The sequence below is a fragment of the Osmerus eperlanus genome, chromosome 7 (assembly GCF_963692335.1).
Source record: "Osmerus eperlanus chromosome 7, fOsmEpe2.1, whole genome shotgun sequence".
In the NCBI taxonomy this organism is placed as follows: domain Eukaryota; kingdom Metazoa; phylum Chordata; class Actinopteri; order Osmeriformes; family Osmeridae; genus Osmerus; species Osmerus eperlanus.
Genome location: NC_085024.1, coordinates 12754202 through 12774912, shown reverse-complemented (window position 1 = coordinate 12774912; position 20711 = coordinate 12754202). Strand labels below are relative to the sequence as shown.

Sequence of the window (20711 nt, the reverse complement as noted above, 5' to 3'; positions counted from 1 at the left end):
AAAAGTTATTTTAGCTTTCACATAAGTAGGATAAAGTCTGCACTAATATTTTCCACATAGCATACACACAATTAAGCACAAAACGACACAACTCCTCCACCTAGTTTTTGGAGAGCCATCATCCATGTTTTAGCTCCAACCCCACTTGCTAAGCTTATCAACCAGCTGATTATTTGATTGATATAATGATTTGTTCTAGTTTGGGACTGGAGCAATTAATAAATAAATACCCTTACAGGGTGATAGCTCTCTGGGAATGGGATGGGCAGCCCTGAGCTAGTGCAGCTCCTGGAAATAGTTCTCAGCGAGAGGACCAGAATGATCCACTACAATAAATAATAATATAAGATACAATAAAGATGTATCATGAAGAAAATATGTGTGCAAATATTATGATTATGTTAGTTCTGGTCCCGATATAGTGTTTAAACGTCAAATTATAATCCACATAAGACAACACGTTATTTGACACAGAAAGCTGGACAGCACAAACATTTTAGGACTGGTGGTTGTCCAACGTTGTGCGGCCGATAGCTAGCCTAGAAAAGAATGCTGCGAAATTCCGTTAAACTTGCCACGGTGCAGTCATCCTTCAGTTTGTTTACATTTTGAAGGAAAGGCCACGCTGTTTCTTCAAACTCTCTTCTTATTGGCTTAGAGAATGACAAAGCCCTCCCATTTATGGATGTATAATACGGAAGTGTTTTAAAGACAGATAAAACTGAGAGATATCGCCAAGTACAGATGATAATCACAAACGTAAACTATACTATATGTTACTTAAATATCTAAGATATCGTTTAGGATTAACCGGAAAATAAAAAAAACACGTTTTAATATATAAAACAAGCCAGTAAACCCATCGCTCACTATGCAACTACCATCCAGTCAAACGCGATTCTGAGGATAGCCAACATAAGACCAAATACATCTTTTTAAATTCAACTGACGGTAGGGTAAGGTCTGACCAATGTTTCCTTGTCTACTGATATGAACTAGAATTCCTTTTTGAACATTTAGCGCCTTTAAATAAACCGGGAACACACATGCGCAGTTGCCATAGACTGGTCAGATAAAAAGATTGGCGCCGGCGCGCCAGCTGATCCATTCATTGATTCTTTCTGCTGAACCAGGTAAGGCGCACAATATACTCTTGCTGTTCTATATTGACAGAAAACCGATTAAAAATGACAATCCATTTTTGTTGTAGGGAGTCCTTCATTGTTTATTGGCAAAGCGTTATTTTACCCTTCGTTTCGTAGTTTTGTAAACTGGATGTATGGCCATCCAGTAGTTCAGAGCTAGCGGCTAGCTAGCTAGACTATGACCCAGGCGGGCAGCTGTTTGAAAATACAGGCTATTAGTTCCAGAAAGATTTTGTACAGTAGATGGTTAATCGTAACATCTGACACGAAAGGTATCTCGTTTAAGTTAGCAACCTACATACTAGAACATTGTCGTATAAACTTTGCTCTGTCGTGCAACTACTAGTATCTTGCTGTTGACTGAGGCTGATTCTGATAGCTGGCTAGATATCGGATTAATACCATACTTATTTTAACCAACACTATATGATTTAAGTTAGTTTCACCGCTTGCCGTCAAGTCATTTTAAATCCTGAATTTTGAGTGGAAGTCTAATGGATTCTTAGCTAACCAACTTTGTTGATTTGAAATCCTCCCGCTTAGGTTGTATAAATTGGCGCGTACTTGGATTATGTCAGATGATCACATCTATTGCAATTTGACTATTTTTTTAAACAATAGTTATCACTACCAAATGTTGTCTTCATGATGAAAATATAAACAGTCTGATGGCAACAGTGTATGTATATTTAGAAGAAAATGGGGAAGCAACTAATCACAACCCCCTCTTTCCTGCAGCTAGTTTTTACCGGCGGTAAAAGTCATGAGCGCAATGCATTTGCTAGCTATGTTATTTTAGATGTGTTTTGGTATACGAGTGTTATTAAATGCCATTTCTAAGACAATGCAAACTCTATGAATAACTTACTCTTGTTATCTTTTCAGTTCAACTAAAACGTTCAATCGACAATGTCTAGACGCAGGTATGGACGAGTTGACTCTTATGCGTCGTATGTTGACTAAATATTTTTATTAAGTTGTTATTGCCACAAATTGTAGCCTTACAAACTAATGTCTAAACCAATTGCATTTTAGTGGTCGCCTCACATTGCAAGCAAGAGATGAAAACGCACCAGAACAAAACAGGGTCACAAGGAAAAGAAAGTCCCAGGTTAGTTCTAATCATCCATTTTGGCTTTTTTTTTTTTGCCAACTTGTTTCACTATCAACGTTTAGCAAGTAGTTTCTAGTTTTGCTTAATTTAATTGTTCCTTAACTTTCAGCCATCCAAAAAGATGCCATCCGCAACGAAGAAACAAAGCTATGAAATACAGGTTAGTTGTGCTTTTGCAGATGGTCCATCATTGCTGAAGCATTATGTATGCGATCTCAAGATTAATATCGCCACATTCCAGCTCGTCATCTACGAGCTAGCAGAGTACATGATCAAAAGTGTGTTTTTAAGTGTTTGTGTTGCTTATGAGATCTGTGTCAGTGGGTCGGTCAGCGCGGGCTCTTGACGGGTCCAGCATTTTTGTCCCTCCCTTTTACCAACGCCCGCCTAATCCCAATGAAATCTCATTGTATTCATTGTTTGGCATGCGTCCAGTTAATTAGCATCGATACTGACAACTTTACTGTAATCGTGCTTCGTACATTTTCTTTCTATGCATACTAGATTAGTTTTTCAGTTTTACAGTGTTTGTGGTGGTAACTAAGACATGCATGTTTTAATTACTAGTTACCAAGAAGACATATTGAAATCATGCATTTCTCCTCTAGAATCCGTGGTCGAAGGAGGGAGCCAGCCCATGTGCCCTTGTTGAAACGCCACACAAAGAGCTAGAACCAACGGCTGACCTGTCTGGCTTCAAGCAGTTTAGGTTCAAGAATATCTTCATCAAGCCATCACCTCTACCTTGTCTCAGGTAGTGTGGCTGTCTGTAAATCTGAATTCTCAAACAACTGTTTCTGCTTTTTTTTTTTTTTGCATTTAAATAGAGTAGCACTCCCTTGTTCAGTCACCTTTAGGTCTTTTGTTTCGATACACTTCCCCCCCACCCGTGACTAGACTACTGAGAACCCTGATGGGTTCTGCTGCATATCCTACCCCCCTCATGTATATGGCTCCACTGTTTCGCTTGCACAGCTTTCCGATAGATTCATGTTTAGCATATAGTATTTCCCTATTCTCATGACGGTACAATTCAACTGATCTACGTGTCTCTTCCCTTCCCTTGAAGCTGGGCCAGTTCTGACGACATGTGGATCAAGATGCTGAACAAGGACCTGAAGTATGTTCACGACAAAGACTATCTTCTGCAGCACCCCAACCTGCAGCTCAAGATGAGAGCCATTCTACTCGACTGGCTCTTTGAGGTACGTGGCTATGCTTCGAAATCACACTATTCTAATAAACCACTTTTGTAAGTGGTGTCATTCCAAAATGGCTGCACTCAACCACCAATGTGTCGTTGCCCTTTTTTGCGCATGTAGGTGAGTGAGGTGTATTGCCTGCATAGGCAGACTGCCTACCTAGCTCAGGACTTCTTCGACCGCTTCATGGTGACGCAGGAGAACGTGGACAAGGACTGCTTGCAGCTCATAGGCATCACCGCCCTCTTCATCGCCTCGAAGATTGAGGTACATTTGTCTTTGATTCCCCCCCCCCCCCTCACTCCCAATTGTGTTCTATCCCGTTTTGAAAAGCATTCGAAACGTTTGCCGTCGTAAAAGGGCTGTCGGTTTAAACTCCTCTCTCTCCACAGGAGATCTACCCGCCAAAGGTCCACGAATTCGCTTACGTCACAGACGGAGCCTGCGACATGTACGACATCCTCAAGATGGAACTTGTCATGTTGAAGGTAAGATTGTCACCCCACACACACACACCCTCTGGCTTTTACAACCTATCCCAATGATTCGTCACATTTTCTTTTTCCAATCAAGTCAACCAGCTGACGGAACTTGAGGGGAAAAAAAAGATGCTTTCCTGTTCGGTATCATTCGGGCAGCTGTACAGATACTATCTGTTCTGAGTCTTTCCTGTTCCTTTCCCCAGGGGCTGAACTGGAACCTGTGCCCTGAGACAGCCGTGTCGTGGCTGAAACTTTACTCTCAGGTGGAGGCCCAGAAGGACGGCACCAACTTCCTGGTCCCACATTTCTCCCGGGAGACCTACATACAGATGACCCAGGTAGGGGAAACGCACGCTCGCATTTACCTCGTGATCTTCTCTTCCGACACTGCTCTGAAAAAGGTTGTGGAGTCCATCTTTGCCTCATTTCTCCTTTTCGAAGCCACCCGTATTTGTCGCCGACTTAACATGCTGTTTGGATTCTTGTTTCAGCTGTTGGACCTGTGCATTCTGGACATCAACTCCCTGGACTACACGTATGGAATACTGGCTGCAGCAGCCTTCTGCCACTTCGTCTCGTATGAGGTGGTCCACAAAGTGTCAGGTAAGGATTTGGAGCAACCCCCCCCCCCCCCCCATCTACCTGCAATTGTCTTTGGGCAGGGAATGTAGGTTGCTGCATACATACCAGGGCAAAGGCGTATTATCAGTTACTGATATAAGGCTACTAGATAATAACTCAACTAAATTACTCAATGTCTGAGTCACTATGGGTTTGAATATTCTTGTTTTCCAATATATTAAGAGAATGCCAACTGTTGACGATTTATAATAGTAATGTATTGCTCCTTACCTCAGCCTTGTATTGAGTAACACTCGTGTTTGATCTTACAGGAGTGACATGGGACAGTGTAGCGCCCTGCGTTCAGTGGATGAGCCCCTTCATGGACACTGTTCGGGCCCTGCCCCGAGTCGAGCTCAAGAGCTTTGACAAGGTGAAGCCAGAGGATCTTCACAACATCCAGACCCACGCGGACTACCTCTCCATGCTGGTAGGTTGGGCTGTAGCCATGACCGTGTGGGGGTGGTGGGATGTAACGCTATGAAGCAAAGTTGTGTTGGGTTGACTGCCACAGTAGTGTAACTAAGTGACGTTTCCCCCTGGTAATTCACGGCAGCCATTTTTTGGCAGAATGTTAAACTGGCAGTGAATCACGAGTTGGCCGTGTTTATTCTTGTCATTATTAATAATGTTGTGTTTCGCAGAACGACGCTCACCATAGGCAGCAGGACAGCAAAGACAGACTCTCACCGGTTGGGATTGGTGGAATTCTAACCCCGCCCAAAAGCACAGAAAAACCAACCAGTCACTGAAGTGCAAGGAGCTGCAAGCGTCCACTTGTGCCAAAGGTTCAACCAACCAACTAGAGGAGGAGGGGGGGGAGGGGGACGGGGACAGTCCAATCGCTATGCTGGTGCCTGAACAACCAGATACTGAGATATCTCAGAAACCCCTACCCACAATCCATACCTGACCAATCGGATAATGGGATGACTTGTATCTCAATGAGTTTTCTGCTTTGTACCAAGCTGTATATCAGACTATATGCAGTACTTTCATCCAGGAGTTTTATTTTATGCTTTTTTTACAGGCAAAAATATGGATATATATATATATTGTGATACAATGGAGTCATGGCTCTGCATGTGAACTTGAATCAGGGATTGGTTTGAGTTGACTAAACGAGTCGATTCAGGAATACCTGTTGTCACTTGAAGCTGAAAATCCTGAGGTATTTAATCATTTTAATTTTATTTCAAGGTCTCTGAAACCAAGGTTTGTTAGTTTAAAGTGAAATGGTACTACACCAAAGTCTGTTTCTCAGGCGTGTTGTGCTGTAGAGCAGAGGTTTCCATATGCCTTGAAAAGGCTCCGCAATACAATATGACTTAATGAAGTCTTGGTGCTAGCTGTGTAATAATGGCTGTCTAAGCCATGTGAATGTCCTGAACAGTTTACCATCAACACTTTGCAACCTTGCTGAACACACAAGGTTTTGAGCATACCCCGAACATTTAACTGACTCACTTGTTCTCATGTCACTGTTCCAACAGTGTTGTTACATTCCTGAAAAACTTGACTCGTGTAGGTGGAATTCTGAAACCAACCTACTTGTGGATCATTTTATCTTATGAACCTTGATGTGTTTATACTACATATGCCTTAGTATTAAAATGTTGTCTGTTAAGCATAAAAAATTCATACTGTAGGCATACTGTAAGTCTGTAGCTATGAATTCTGAACACTGCCAAAGGCAAACCATATTTAATTCATGGGAGGAGTGGTATTTATGATATTTTTAAACAAATGAACCTTGTATTGGGGTGCACTGCACTAGCCAAGCCTGTCCAAGGTGCCTTTTTGGTGAATGTACTTTTCTGGAAGTAAAGTAAACCCATGATCTCCTCATAGCACACCTCCAAATGGCTGCTCATGTTGTCCTGCCGCCCTGTGAACAGTAGCCCTCAGTGGAACACAGCAGGACACAAAGAACCATGTGAATAAATACAACCACAGAGCATGTGTATTTTATTGTACATAAATGAACAGAATTGTAATTTTTATTTTGGACTTCCACATCTATGAATAAAATGAAATTGAACCCAGACATGATGCTTGTGGTTTTCGTTTCTTAAAGCCATACTTTCAAGAACGTGTCTAACCTTGAGATGAGTTTTTGATTTAGGAATGTTGGTATAATACTGGAAATGTGACTACACCATCAAGATACTGGGATTGTAGCCTAATAAAAACAAGATCAATGATCGGAGCGGTTGTAAACTTTCAGTACTTACGGTCGGGAAAACAGGGTCGAGTCAATCAGGAGGATGACAAGACCACTTGAATGAGGGTGAGGTGTCGGCCTCACACCCCAGCTTCCTCAGCGGCAGAAAACGGGTAAGAAATTGCTAGAGTGAGGGTACAGGAAGAGGAAATACAATTTGCTTCTAGGTTGGAAGATCAACACAATATTGACACAGTAATGAATGTTAAAATTGGCTGTATGTTATGGAATATGTCATTTCAAACGACATTGTCTTTCATGATCTAGACATATTTCTATAACTTTCAAGTTTCCCAGAAAGTTTTCAGAATGGGGGCTGGGATCCCAACACTGCCAGAGAATGGCACTTAGTACAGAGGAATCCTTTACCACTAGTGTGTCAGAAAGAAACATCATGGGGGTGGAGAGCAGGAGGGGGCAGTAATGTTCTTCAACAAGTAAACATACCTAGCCTTAGAATGTGAGAAGTAGGAAAATGTTTACTTTAATAAAAATGTGAATTGAATGCTGGGTGTTGAGACAGGACACACTATGAAACAGGATCGAGGAAGTAAATAAGACGACACCCAAACCAAGACAAATGGCATATTTGAAGTGCATAGAGAGTGCAGAGCAATGCAGGAGATTTGCCACCTAATCTGTCTTTTAAAATGTACCCACACAAAGTACTGGCAGTAACAGTAGCAATAAACTTGAGTTTAGTTACCCCAGCTTGGTTGGCAACTCTCTGGAGTTAAACCAGTGTATGTGTGTGTGAGAGAGAGAAGGGCAGGGTGTGGGGGTGGGGTTCAAGGCAGACAGTGACATGTCAGAGCAGCCATGCCCCCATTCTCCTCGCCTTCTCCACCGAAGCTGCTGGCCTCAGAGAGTGGGGTTATTGTGTTGGCCTGGGAGCGTGTGCCTCCCAGACTGAAGTTCTACGTGCTGCCAATCCCCCCCCCCAACCCCCGCTTCACCCTGTTCAATCCCTGTTCCTCCAAAACTCATTAACAAAAGGATCCAGTCCTACACACAGCAGAGTATTTTCATATTCACTTTATTACACTTTCTTCACTTTAAATCTTTCACTGTTATTTGAGGTATCTTGTAACATTGGCTTTGCAAACTTTTGTGATTCCTAAACATTAATAACTCCGTGTGAAGTTTTTACCATAACTTTCAAGACTTGGCCAGGTTGCATAACTGTCCTCAGCTGAATATTTAAATACAGAACTTCAGTAGTACAACTACCTCCAACAGTTACATCATTTGAACTATAAATAGTACAAGATGTAAAAATATGTGCTGACTTCTGAAGCAGATTTCCCTTAAAACTGGGTCATTGGTTTAAACAGTGCAACAACTTTGCACCACCACAAGAGAGCGCTGGTAACCTATGACATCTCTGCTTCTTCCAAAAAATCATATTAACGTGTATGATGGTTGACGCAGAATTATATATTGTTTAGCTGCGCTTTCCTATGAATATATCTTTTTTTTCTGGGTGCGTTGGTATATTATACCTGGTGCATGTTTTTTTGGTGGAAGGGGGGGGGGGGGCATATATATATATAAAAACATTTTATTTTTGGGGGGGCTAGAGACAGTTAGACAGGAAGTTGTGCAGAATTGGACCAAGCCGGAATTGAACGACCACTTTTGGCCCTCAGCACATATGGTATGCGCCCTACCCAGTGAGTCACCAAGGCCCTGCACCTCCATGATTCTGTCCAGAAATAAGTTGTAATATGGCTCTTTAAAAACATCTGTAAATTGAGTATGACTTAGTAAGCAAGAGAGTAGTAATATTTAAATCTATTACATCATAATGCTGGATATCTGTGGCCAAATGTTGATGCGAATGAATTGTATTACAATACATACATAAAGATCATATTTCCGTATGATCCATGAAACTTTGTTAATCCATTAACATGTTTATTCATTAGTGTGAAGTGAAGTGAAGAAAGTAAGCCAAAAATCCGAGTGAAATGCCTTGGGGAAACTTGTTTTTATTAAAAGTCATATACAAAAGGAATATCGTTAGGTTGCTAAAAAACATACATATGTACATCATATATACATACTAACAAAGGACAAAGTTGAGTCGGCTTGCAGAGTTCATGTGGGCTAGTTCTCATGGAGGAAAGAGCTTCCTATGACTCCACACAAGTGTATGCGTGTGCATTTGTGTACGAGTTTTAATTATTCGATGATGCAAATCAGCATAGCTGTTTGTTAGATAAGCTTTTTCACGATTGATGTCACTCTAGATCACATTTGGTGCAGAAAAACGCATTGAAATGGCACTGTCATGATAGATCCAGATGCATAGCTCAAGTACAGATTTTTAAAGGGACACTTGTATATTGGGTACAGGGTGAGGTGATGCTCAACAAACAAGACTGAAAAACACGTTTGTCTGTGTGTGTGTGTGTGGGAGGGGGGGGAGAATGAAATAGAAGTGGAATAAGTCTTAATCGGAAGTTAATAGAAATAGAGAGAGAGAGAGAGGAGAGATAGTAAACAAAATTAGGAGAGTGTATCAAAACATGGTCCATGTCATCATTTGTAGCCTACCCCAACAGCTGTAGTAGGATTGTAGCACTGCTTTACATACATGATCTATGTGCCAGACGAGGGCTCCCAAGGGACCAATATTATTAATAATGAAGCCGTTTTGGAGAGCAATGTTATCTTGTCTAACCTATCTACTACGATGGCAACAAACATAGAACCGTTACAATTGGTGCCCATTTAAAACAGTTATCAACATAAGTATTTTTCTGATTGTAATGGTTGCTTTTCTAGAACAATCCCAACGTTGAGGCTCTACCCGTGGGGACATTCCCTGGCTCCACTAGCACGATACATTCATCAGACTTTGTCACAGCGACCCCATGGGGGAAACTGCATCCTCTCGTCTCTGAGACGACAGACAGAAGAGATGTCCCAAATGATTGGCGTCGCCTGCATAACCAACATAGAGCTAGAAGTAGCAGAAAAGAACACTCGGCCCACCATGCCCTCTGAAGACACACCGACACAGTACACGACTCGAGTAAGGGGTGGACTGTCTGTTTTTGAGTATAAAAATAAGTCACTTCTTCTATCGGAAACATACTGTTCTATTTTATCATACACGTTTGCAATACTGAGATCAAGTTTTATATCACCCGGGGAGAAGACCAGGCTTTTCTAATTCTTGTTATTTAAGATTTGTACCTTTTTAGTTTTTTTTTTTTTTGCCAAATGGATCCTGCAGTATCAATGGAGAAACGGTCATCCACTAGTGCAACAGGTCCATGGATGAAAGGAAAAGAAAAGTAAAAAATAGTTCTAAAATAGATTTTGCGTATAGACATTTCTTACTAAACCTGCTGAAATACAGGAAATAAAGTGGCAGAACTCATTTGAAGTATGACAGAAAATATCTGGTTTTGACAGAATTAGTGAAATATCATTTCAGTCAGGTATAGCAAAAGCACAAACAGAAATGCTCATCACATAATTTGGTCATGGTGGAATGTTCAAAATATCCTCAAAGAATCTCTGGTTTCAGTGACAATATTCCCAAAACAAACATTTCACGACGGTTCAGAATCCAAAAGGATGCTAAGTAGATCAAATATATATTACAAAAAAAGAAAAGGACTGACATGTAGAAACGTGACTCCCATGTCAGTTCAAAGACAGAATAAATACAATGTCATGTTTCACAGAGACAAATAAACCCAATAAATAAACCCATATCAGTACTGAGAACTGTAAACTCTCCTGCTACGTAAAGCTTATATGCAGACCCATGGCAGAGAAACAGGAACCCCTTTCAGTTGTGCTTTGTTTCCTTTAGGACCAGCCAGCACTCACGGACCTCACACAGACACGAGGGGGGCAGACACCGAGTCAGGGGGGTTATGCTGTGCATGGCGGGAGCGCTTGACCAAAAAGCCCTAGTGAGGCTGGGGCAGCTGGTCCTGGCTGTGGCTCCTTTGGCTGTAACTCAGCGCATCCCTGTAAGTCAGATTCAGCCCTGGACGCTCGTACATCTGGCTCAGAACCTCGAACTTTGACCCCCACAGGGACAGCCTGTCGTGGCTCAGGCCAGCCTCCGCCTCGGCCACGTTGCCGTGGGAGATGGCCGAGCCCAGGGAGCTGAGGCTGCCGACGGAGGAGCCGGCGCCCTCGACGGACCAAACGTGGTAGCTGTCCGGGGGGAGCGCCTGACTGTCGCTGTCCGCCTCCCAGATGATGCGCGCCACGTAGCTCTTGAAGTCCATGTGGCCGTGGGAGCCCGTGTTAGCGTAGCTAGCTTCGTTAGCGTCACTGGCCTCGCTGGTGTGGTGGTGGTTGTCGTGGTGGTGGTGGTGGTGGTGGGGGATGTGGAGGTAGGGGGCTCCCGAGCTGCACGTTGACCCAGCCGGGTGGACTTCCTCCTGGGAGCCCTGGGAGGACTTGATGAGGGGGGCGGTGGTGCAGGAGGAGGATTGGGACAGGCTGGAGCACAGGGGCCTCTTCAGCTCTGTGATGTCATAGGCATTCTGTACATACACGAAGCACAGCGTAATTAGAACGGGGGTTGTCGCCCCGGGGAAATACTATGGGCCAGGATAACAGTTAGGTGATCTGTCAGAAACAGCCATCTAGTGGTACATCTTGGAAGTACGCCCACAAATGTATGGCTAGATCGATGGTCCTCTTCATTTGTGTGTGTGTTTGAGAGAGTGTGTGTGTGAGTGTACCTGGTCCTGTTCGCCGCCTCCCTCCTCGTTGTAGTTGAGGATGTTCTCGCGGATGTCCTCCCAGCTCTCGTGCTCCGCCGGGATGTGGTAGACGCCGCGCTTCTGGAACTTACTGCGACTGCCCTTCTGGTTCCACACTGTCACTGCCACCAGCACAGCTACAGGAGGCAGACAAGAGGAGCAAAAACGGAGGGATGGATGAAAAAATGCATAATACTAAGGGGAAATACCAGGGAAATGGAAACAGGGAGTTAGGGTGTGACTCAAGTACACAGCAAGCACAAACTCGTTTCAGAGTAGCAACTCCTGTCATTTAACTTTGATCTTATTCTTTGAGGCCCTCAACTGTCCCTCAGGCAACCGCTCTATTCCTCTCTCCTCATCTTCACCCGTCAGAAGAGTCCCCGACTTGAAGATGCTCTCCGACTGGCTTAGCTCCCTTTCCGGTGTCTCGCTTGACACGTTGTAGCTGTACTCTGATTCTGTCTCTTTCTGCAACTTCCCCTGTCTCTGATGCAAGTTATTCGTCTCTCGTCCTGCCCCCCCCCTCTTCTTCTCGGCGCGGAGATGGGATCCGCCTGACGTGGGCGTCGGGGGCCGACAGCGCTGGCAGCAGGACCCCTCAGGGGCCGCCAGCCTAAAGTCGCTCATGACATCACATCCTGTACTCCAGCCGCACCCGTCAGAGGCCCGGGACGTCACTAAGCCTCGTCAAGCCACAGTGACACTGTGAAGCCCAGGCGGTGAAGCCTACCTCTTCCATCAATAGCATGAGGTCGGTTTGATTCACCCCTGATACCTCCCATTGCCCGCAGGCCTCCCCACCCCTCCGCTGTTTCCCTGGCGAGACCGGCGTGCAGTCGTCACGCACAATGTTTTTAAGGTCTCCTGTTCTCGTTCTACACTGCACAGCTCTTGCTCAACTGGCGCTCGCCAAACACAGTCGCCCGCCAAACGCCCCGAAAAGTTATGTCAACGAAGGCACGGCAAGGCAATTCGTTTTTTCGGGTGGCACACATTAAGTTATGTAAAAAATACGTTTGAATAAGTTATAAAAAAAAGAGATCCTTATATGCTGACATAAATAAGTGATATCGTGCTGCTCTGAGTGGTCCTGTGGACGACCCTGGCGTGTCTGTACTCACCAAAGAAGACCAGCAGACACATGCTGATGGCGAGGATGGAGCTGGGGCTGAGGGCGGCCAGGCGCTGGGCCTTCACCTGGCCCACCTCGCAGCGCTGGCCCCTGAAGCCCTCGGCGCAGCGGCACTGGAAGCTGTCCACCGACAGCGCCTGGCACGTGCCGCCGTTACGGCAGGAGGCGGGGCCGCAGGGCGAGGGGGCGCAGCGCTGGAGGCCCGACGGCTCGTCCGTCACCACCACCTGGCCTCCGGGGCACCTGGGATAGGACGGGGCGGAGGAGGGGGTTGAGTTCTGTGAGTGTGTGTGCAAATAATAATAATCGATAATCGAAATAATGATAGTAACACACAGCCAACACGGGGGAGATGGGAAGGGTGGAGGGTGGCAGCAGCACATAATACAACAACCGGGGGAAGTGTGTGTATGTCGGTGCAGCATTTCTACTACCACCTTATTAGATATGGACCTATGGGCACACAGGTGTAGTTGATGCGCGAGATCACGTGCGTGAGAGGCCTGAACTAGGCCTAACATGAAACCCTCCATGAATCAATAGTTCATCTGTACTTAAGGGGAATCACGTTGATTATAAATGAACTTCTGAAGTTCTTCTGAAGTGCTTAATCCTGTGTGTGTGTGTACCTGCACTGGTGTTTCCTCCACAGGTCCACACAGTAGAGCGGGCTGCGGCAGGGCTTGCTGCTGCAGGAGTCAGAGTGGCAGCCCGAGGCCACGCCCCTGCGCTCCAGCACCGTGCTAAACTCCGTACTCTGGCCGTCCAGCGGGAGGGCGTGGCCGTTCAGCCTCACGTCCCGCAGACAGCCTGGGGGGGGAGGGGTGGGGAGGCAGAGAGAGAGAGTTATTGTACTCTGTGTAGAGTGGCCGTGTTAATACCTCTGTTGTGAGATAGGGGGCAGACAGAGCAAGGGAACGACCAGTAGAAGAAGAGGAGGAAGACTAGGTTGAGAGAAGAGGATGGAAGAAAAGAAAGAAGAGCACTATCCTTCCATTCATCTGCCCATCCATGTATCCACCCATCCACACACCCACCCACCCACCCATCCATCCATCCATCCATCCATCCTTACCCTGGAAGTCGCCGTGAGGCCCGGGGGAGGGCCCGTTTCCTAGCAACACGCTGGAGGGGTGGACCACCATCTCCCGTCTGCCCCCCAGCTGCGCCCTCGCCTCCCGCGAGCCCCCGCCCTGCTGCAGACGCAGCGTGAACACGTTGTCGTGGCGATACAGGCTGACCTGCACCCACTGCCCTCCGTCCACCCGCTGGCTGGGCAGCTGCAGAGAGTGAGAGCCGTCGCCCAGGTTGGCACGCACCGACAGGTGGCCGTCTACAATCTGAGGAGCCCAAACGCACATTTAGTAGGTTGTGGAAACAACTTTTTGCTCCAGATCCTACTTCATCATGACATCACATCCTGCTAGGGACGTCCCGGGGGGACTGACCTCCAGGATGATGAACTCGTTGGCATCGCGGGACGTCATGGAGAGCAGGGTTCCCGAGGCGGAGCGCGTGCGGAGGAGGAGCTGGAGGTGCGTGCGGCGAGGGCTGCCGCCGCCCCTCAGCTGGTAACGGAGCATACTGTCCTGGTCGAACGACCACTCTGGTAGAGCTGGGGGGAGGGGGGCAGAGCAAGGGAACTGGGTTAACACACACATATATGTGCACACACGCACACCCACCCATGGTCTCCAACCTCCCACGCCTTCCAACAAAGCCGCGTCTCACTTGAACAGAGCCCGAGCCCACAACACACAACACCACAGAGCCGCCATCTTGCCCTCACCCTTGTCACACTTGTGCCCGCTGTACCCAGGGCGGCAGTCACAGCTGAAGGAGCCCCACTCGCCCAGGCAAGTGGCGTGCACGCCACACGAAGGCCCGCCGGCGGTCATGCACACGCCGTCGGTCAGGCCGCAGCCTGGGGCGCTGTCCACGCTCTCCCCCGGAGCAGCCAGGTCATACACCTAGGAGGGAGACGACAGGTGGGTGGGCGTGGGGGGGGGAATATATTAGCATACTTGTCAACGAACACGTTGGGCAATAGTCGATGTTAAAACATGCTTTACAAGGTGACATGTACTTGAGACACGGGAGACTTTGTTCAACCGGCAGTGTTCCGGGTGGATTCTGTTTGATTTTCCACACTCTGATCCAAGATGGCTGCCATCACGTCACCCTTTTTGTAAAGCAACCAAGAGGCCTGAATATGGTCAATCGTCTGAGCCAAAATGGTCACCGGCCCCATTCCACATTTCTGCCCCTTGATATATTTTGCAGCATTGACGAGGCTATGACGTCAACCGCACTTCAGCTAATCTGCTTTGGGGTGGAGCTTATGGTGGAAATGTTCTTAACGCGGTCTTCTTAGCAAAGATGTTCCTCTGATTTATTTCTTAACTTGGTCTTTGAATGTATTATTTTGGCCACGGTTCACGCGTGTCCGCTCAAACAACCATCTGTCCAACTGTCCTCCCTTGGGATTCTCAGCCACTGGCAAGCGGAACGCTCACACAAAGAGACTGACTGAGAGCACACACACACACGCGCGCACACACACACGCACACACACAAATGATAATCCTCTTCGTAGTCTAAACAAAGAAACCGAACACGCACTTTTTAGAACCCTTCTTAAAAGACCCAACCCACCACGAAAGACCGCACACAGCACGGGCACACGCACCCAAATGAAAATGGACAAGGCCAGAGTTGTTTTCGATGGCGAGAATAGACAGAGAGAAACAAGCTCTCTCCGTTTGCCAGGTATATTAATACAGCTGCCAGTCTCCATCTAGTCCCGGCTCTGTTCTTATTCTCATAAAGCTGTCAACTACTCCCTGGATCCCCCGCCCTGTCACTCTCTGAGGGCGCAAAACCACACGACAAGACGAACCCCGTAAATGTGTCGGGAGGACGGAAATGGAAGCGAAAGGAGAAGAGAGTGTTAATGTGGATGAAAGACAGAAAAAGAGAGAGGAGATAGTTTTGGCACCCTCAGAGTGTGAGAGAGAGAGGGACGGAGAGCAGGAAATAAGAAACAAAGATGAAAAAAGGAAACAGCCTGAAGTCCATAGAAAAGGCAGGGCGAAGCGTAAGAGATACCGACAGAGGAAAATGACAGGTGGACAGAAAGACCCCTGGACTGAAAGACAGATGGACAGACAGACAGGTAGACAGACAAATAGACAGAGAGGTAAACAGACAGATAGACACAGGAGGACAGACAGACAGGTAAGTAGGCAGGTCTCACTGCAATACCTGGCTGTCCACCACCAGGTTCCTGATGCAGCCAGTGTAGCTGCGGTAGTGTCTGTGATGGGAGGTCTCCTTCACCCCCCCCAGCTGGAGAGGCTGGTACACGTTCAGGAACCTGACAGGGGAGGGGGAGAGGAACATGGGGATGAACATCCAACACACCCAGCAAGCATAACATTTGTCCATCCATCCGTCCACCAATCTAACCGTCTATCCATCCATCCACCCATCCATCCATCCATCCATCCATTTATCAATTCTTTCATCTATTCTTCTATATTTTCTTCTATGAATTCATCCTTCCATCATCCATCCTTCCGTTCTTCTATCCTTCCATCCATCAGTCCTGGTCCACACTGCTAGTCTATATATCCCTACTGGTGGTCTGTCCTGGACGACTGGTCTCTCTCTGATACCCCCTGATTGTGTGGCCTCTCACCTCTGATTGCCGGGGGTCTCCCCAGAGGTCTTGCAGCCAGACTGGTCCATCTCCAACACCTCCACCCCCAGACCCTCCACCTCGTTCACCACCGCCCCGGAGCACTGGTCCAGGATCAGCTGCACTGCCTACAGAGGACGCAGACAGCAGAATACACTCAGTTACGCGCACACACACACATACTCTTCTCCCAGTTCAGATGGACTTCCAAGTTTCCAGAGTTTTCTTCTGGTCTCATGGTGTTCAATACTCGATATGTTGTCATTCTTTTGTATGGAGTAGTTTGTGTCAAGGTTCAGGTTGAGTTGAGCAGTAACAGAGACAGTAGAGGTGTGGTCTGCGGACCTTGCCGTCGCTGACAATGTCGAGGCGGTGCCAGCGGCGGTCCGTGACTGTGGAGCGTGCCGGAAACTGGAGCGTCAACGTTCCTGACCCATGGCTGACGGTGAGGACCGGAACACCGTTACGAAGTTCTGAAAGTAAGATGAAGGGGGGGGGGGGGGGGGGGGATTGTCGATGTATCATTGCTTTGGAAAGAATTCATTTCCTGTTTAAAAAAAAAACAACAGCTAATAATCTAACCACAACCCACACATACGTGGACATATTAGACATCATTTCGTTTCTGTCTAGATCAGCCAAAATGACCCCGCCAACAAATAATGCTGGCCACAACACACACATATTCGTATTGCTGTGTAAGCTGGAACATCGCCTGAGCAGTTTTTGTGCCCTCGTGGGTATGACTAAACCTGTGCTGTGTGACCTGATCAACCTCTATGGCACTGTATTGACCAACGGCAGTGAAAAATGCTTGGATGCAATCAATGGAGCGGCCATGTTCGATTTCCTGTCCTCCCACCAGGAAGCTTAGACGAGGCTCGATAATTACATAAGTTAATGCGACGACAGGCTGAGAGATTATGTAAAGGCTCTTTAAAAGGCCACGCTGGGGTAAAATTTCATAGACAGAGAACCATGGGAATGTAGCACTGGCCACCATACAGGAAAACTGACATGAATATGTATTTATGGGGGGCATGGCAGTTTTCGGTTGAGAAACTAAGAAGGTGTTTGTTGTATGGACATGGGTATTGTAGTCTTTTAAGAATATTTGAAGAACCCTGAGGTCCTTGTCTGCTCTCCTCACCCAGAGCGATGAAGTCCTCCTGCTCCCCTGACTGGGCGGGGCCTAGCGGGCCGTTGTAGAGGAGCAGCCCGTTGGCCGACTCCGTGAGGAACTCTATGGAGATGTGGCTCTGAAAGCAGGGCCTGATGGGGGGGAACCAGGCGTAGCCCTGACCCCTAAAGGTGTGCTTGGTCTGCTGGCACTCTGGGCCATCAAACATGGGGGGGCATTTACACCTGGGGTTGAGAAAGGGGGGGGATAGAGAAAGAGGCATAAAGAGAGAGAGAGAGAGAGAGAGAGAGGAGGGGGATAGAAAGAGAAAGAGAGAGGGGAAATAGAGAGAAAGAGGGAGATGAGATTACCAAAAAGTCCCCCACTGACAGCTGATGTAGCACACAACTGCTCATGCTAACCAGTGCTCGTGGCACTAGCAGTACCTGTATCCCAGGTTGCTGTCCACACACGTTCCCCCATTGAGGCAGGGGTTCGCTGGGTAGGAGGAGCAGGCGAGGTGCAGGCTCTCCCGGGCCTTGCAGCCGCAGCGGGCCTCTGAGGATGCCGAGAGGGACACCAGGGAGGTGTTCCCGACGTTGAGGGCGACGGGGGCGTGGCTGAAGGTGACGGCGGTGCTGCAGCCACCTGATTGGCTGCAGTCTGTGTACGGGCACTCGTCCACCCCAACCTGGGCGATGGACAGTCCCAGGGCTGCCTCCAACTAGGGCAGAGAGAGAGAGAGCGAGAGAGACAGATAGAGAGGGGGGGAGAGAGATAGATAGATAGAGAGGGAGAGGGAGAGAGAATGAGAAACAGATAGAGAGAGGGAGAGAGAGAGAGAGAGGATAAATTACTACGATAACACAAAGTTGACATCCATATAGCTATATAGAACCCAACATTGTGGGTACAAACGTCATACCGCTCTACATCATGTAACTGCACTGCAAAACTTCAGGTAAAGTCTTACCAAACTTCCCATTAAAAGTGCATGAATGATCACATTGCCGTGTTTATGACTGAGAAGAATCGGTCGACCGGAGAGTATTCCGTCGCCCTGTTTGAATCATTACAACTAAAGACAGAGTCCTTTGGCTTGTAGATGCAACTCTGAGGTGTTCCATCTTCACTCTAACAGCCGGCAGTAAAGCTGTCAACTGGACACAGTCCCAGTATATAAACAACTGCCTCCGGGCAGCCTGACGCACTGTGAAAAACTGCTTGAGATTTATAGACTCCTGAATACTTTATAAAGACTCTTAGACATTCTCTCCCATCTTGCTCTCTTCCTAAACGAATGAAAGGAGGAAGACAGTGGGGTCACCAGCTGCTATCTCATGCCTTAAATGGACATGAAATATTTAGAACCGTTTGAGCAATGTGTCACCATGCGTCTGTGTGTGTTCAGAGCTTGTTTGGGTAAGTGGGGGTGAGACTGTAAACGAGTGGATCAGTGTAGAGCGGTGTTCATGCTCAATGTGGGAGTCTCATGATGTGTTTCTCAGTAAATGTAGCTTTTTACCATTTGAAAATGCTAACGGTGTGCTCGTGAGAGGGAGATTTTACCCACGATCCTCAACGTAGGGGATTTTAAATCTGTTTGAGAAAGTGAACTGAACGGTCTAGAAACTTCCTTTCTCACCTTTGCCTTATTCGCCACCACGTTACCGTGGAGTTTCTCGGCCTTGTAGTACGGCGAGCCGTGAGCAGAGAACCACACGTTGACCTCGCGTTCGCCCCGTCGGTTGCCGTTGGCAACGGAGAACACGTGGACATTATCTTGTTGGGTCTGGAGGATCTCGGCCAGTTGGCTACGCAGGCGGGAGAACCTGGTCTCATGACCGGGCGAGCAGCTGAAGAAGTCCTCTACTGTGATGTCTAAGGAAAAGGGTTAAAGGTTAACATTTTGCCCTTGACTGCATAACACCTGCAAGTGTCCCGACTACCATTGGTTCAACATGCAACGTTTCCTCTATGTTGTAAATATGCCATGGAGAGAGAGACTGTAAATCTTTCATTTGACCATTTTTGGAGCATTTATACCTATGCAGGTTTGCATGTGTCCAGGAATAACAAAATGTGCGCAGCGCTTGAACGCTACTTCATTCAAGTGCGAGGGGTTTGCACTTGTAAAGCTAAGAGGCCCCCGTGTTGGACCTCAGGGAACGTTCTCTCAGACAGAGAATCTGCCTTGAGGGATGACATCACACATTGGATCCTGTTACCGCGGAAACCAAATGACAGCTCTGGCTCCCCGGGGCGAGGGAGGGGGGTCAGCGAAAAAGACCGGGAAGTGAAAACATCAGACGTGTTAAAAGATGTCAAAAGAAAAAAGACTGCGTACTGGAGAGACGAAGAGATCCAGCGTTGAGGACGGCCTGTTGGTCCAGCTCCAGGACCAGGACTTCTGCAGTGGAGGTGACGTCCGGCCACGTCTTGTCGGACACTCGTACCTGCAGGCTATAGGAGCCCCGCGGGGCCCCATCTCTGATGCTCAGCTGGCCCGAGTGCTGGTTCAGACTGAACAACCTGGGGAGGGGGGGGGACAGAGGGAGAGGGAGAGTGATAGAGGGAGGGAAAAAGACAGAGACGGAGAGTGAGAAAGAGATGAGCCAGAGAGCCGGAGAGACAGAGAGAGAGAGAGAGAGAGAGAGAGTGTGGGGAGTCCAGTCAGCGTTAAGGCTTAAACCATAAAGACAGTGAGCAAGATGAGGAATAAACGAAAGAAGAGAAAAGCATGGGGCGGGAGCGAGGGAACGTAAGAGAAAGAGAGGAGGAAGGCGGTGACGGCCTGTCGCCGAGTCGCCCCGCCGTGCTGGCGTCCGTCCACAGCCCATTCTCACCCTCCCAAGCTGGTAAAGCTGAGCTATCTGAGGACACATCCACATGCAATATTGATGGCTGCCTCACTATCAGTGTCAATGTAAGTCTCCCCAACCCTCCGCTCTGTCTATCAACACCAGCCCCATCCTCAACATCTCCCCGCCCTTCTAAACCCTGTTACTTTGTCTCCGGTCCTCCTTCGATCGCTCTTCAATCCATTAAAGCCCACTCCCGAAACCGACGCCTTCCAGCCCTTTCAGTTCAGTTGAACACTTCGCACATCCCCCTCCCTAAACTCCATTACAGTTCCTTTCACTCCCGAACACTTTCCCTTCTCACTGTCCAGCTCACTGTTTCATTTTATTGTCTATTTAGACTATACAATATTCAGACCGTACAA

General features: G+C 47.3%; 2 protein-coding genes across 2 annotated transcripts in view; one reads left to right on the top strand and one right to left on the bottom strand.

The window, feature by feature from the left end:
• Window positions 1-1078: 1078 nt before the first annotated feature.
• ccne2 (cyclin E2) lies at window positions 1079-6236 on the top strand. Its single transcript, XM_062464951.1, has 12 exons — window positions 1079-1133; window positions 2031-2068; window positions 2181-2256; window positions 2369-2419; window positions 2868-3013; window positions 3329-3464; window positions 3582-3728; window positions 3854-3949; window positions 4147-4281; window positions 4435-4546; window positions 4837-4994; window positions 5209-6236. Exons 2-12 carry the CDS (start codon window positions 2055-2057, stop codon window positions 5314-5316), a joined length of 1179 nt encoding a protein of 392 aa, XP_062320935.1. The 5' UTR covers window positions 1079-1133; window positions 2031-2054; the 3' UTR covers window positions 5317-6236.
• A 2523-nt stretch (window positions 6237-8759) lies between these two features.
• The window catches only part of si:dkey-22o22.2 (neural-cadherin), a 107623-nt gene continuing 95671 nt past the window's right edge, over window positions 8760-20711 (bottom strand). The window contains exons 21-34 of the mRNA XM_062464950.1: window positions 19833-20017; window positions 19131-19366; window positions 17932-18209; window positions 17516-17730; window positions 16711-16838; window positions 16366-16493; window positions 15930-16041; window positions 14455-14635; window positions 14114-14280; window positions 13741-14005; window positions 13295-13475; window positions 12655-12908; window positions 11510-11667; window positions 8760-11308 (exon numbers count right to left, since the gene is read on the bottom strand). Of these exons, the coding sequence (XP_062320934.1) occupies window positions 10721-11308; window positions 11510-11667; window positions 12655-12908; window positions 13295-13475; window positions 13741-14005; window positions 14114-14280; window positions 14455-14635; window positions 15930-16041; window positions 16366-16493; window positions 16711-16838; window positions 17516-17730; window positions 17932-18209; window positions 19131-19366; window positions 19833-20017 (3076 nt within the window). The 3' untranslated portion in view covers window positions 8760-10720. The remainder of the gene's footprint in view (window positions 11309-11509; window positions 11668-12654; window positions 12909-13294; window positions 13476-13740; window positions 14006-14113; window positions 14281-14454; window positions 14636-15929; window positions 16042-16365; window positions 16494-16710; window positions 16839-17515; window positions 17731-17931; window positions 18210-19130; window positions 19367-19832; window positions 20018-20711) is intronic.

Excerpts from the sequence above, each read along its gene's own strand:
- ccne2 (XM_062464951.1), top strand. Across the intron at positions 3,014-3,328 it reads TCACCTCTACCTTGTCTCAG|CTGGGCCAGTTCTGACGACA; the intron begins GTAGTGTGGCTG and ends CTTCCCTTGAAG. Across the intron at positions 4,547-4,836 it reads GGTGGTCCACAAAGTGTCAG|GAGTGACATGGGACAGTGTA; the intron begins GTAAGGATTTGG and ends TTGATCTTACAG.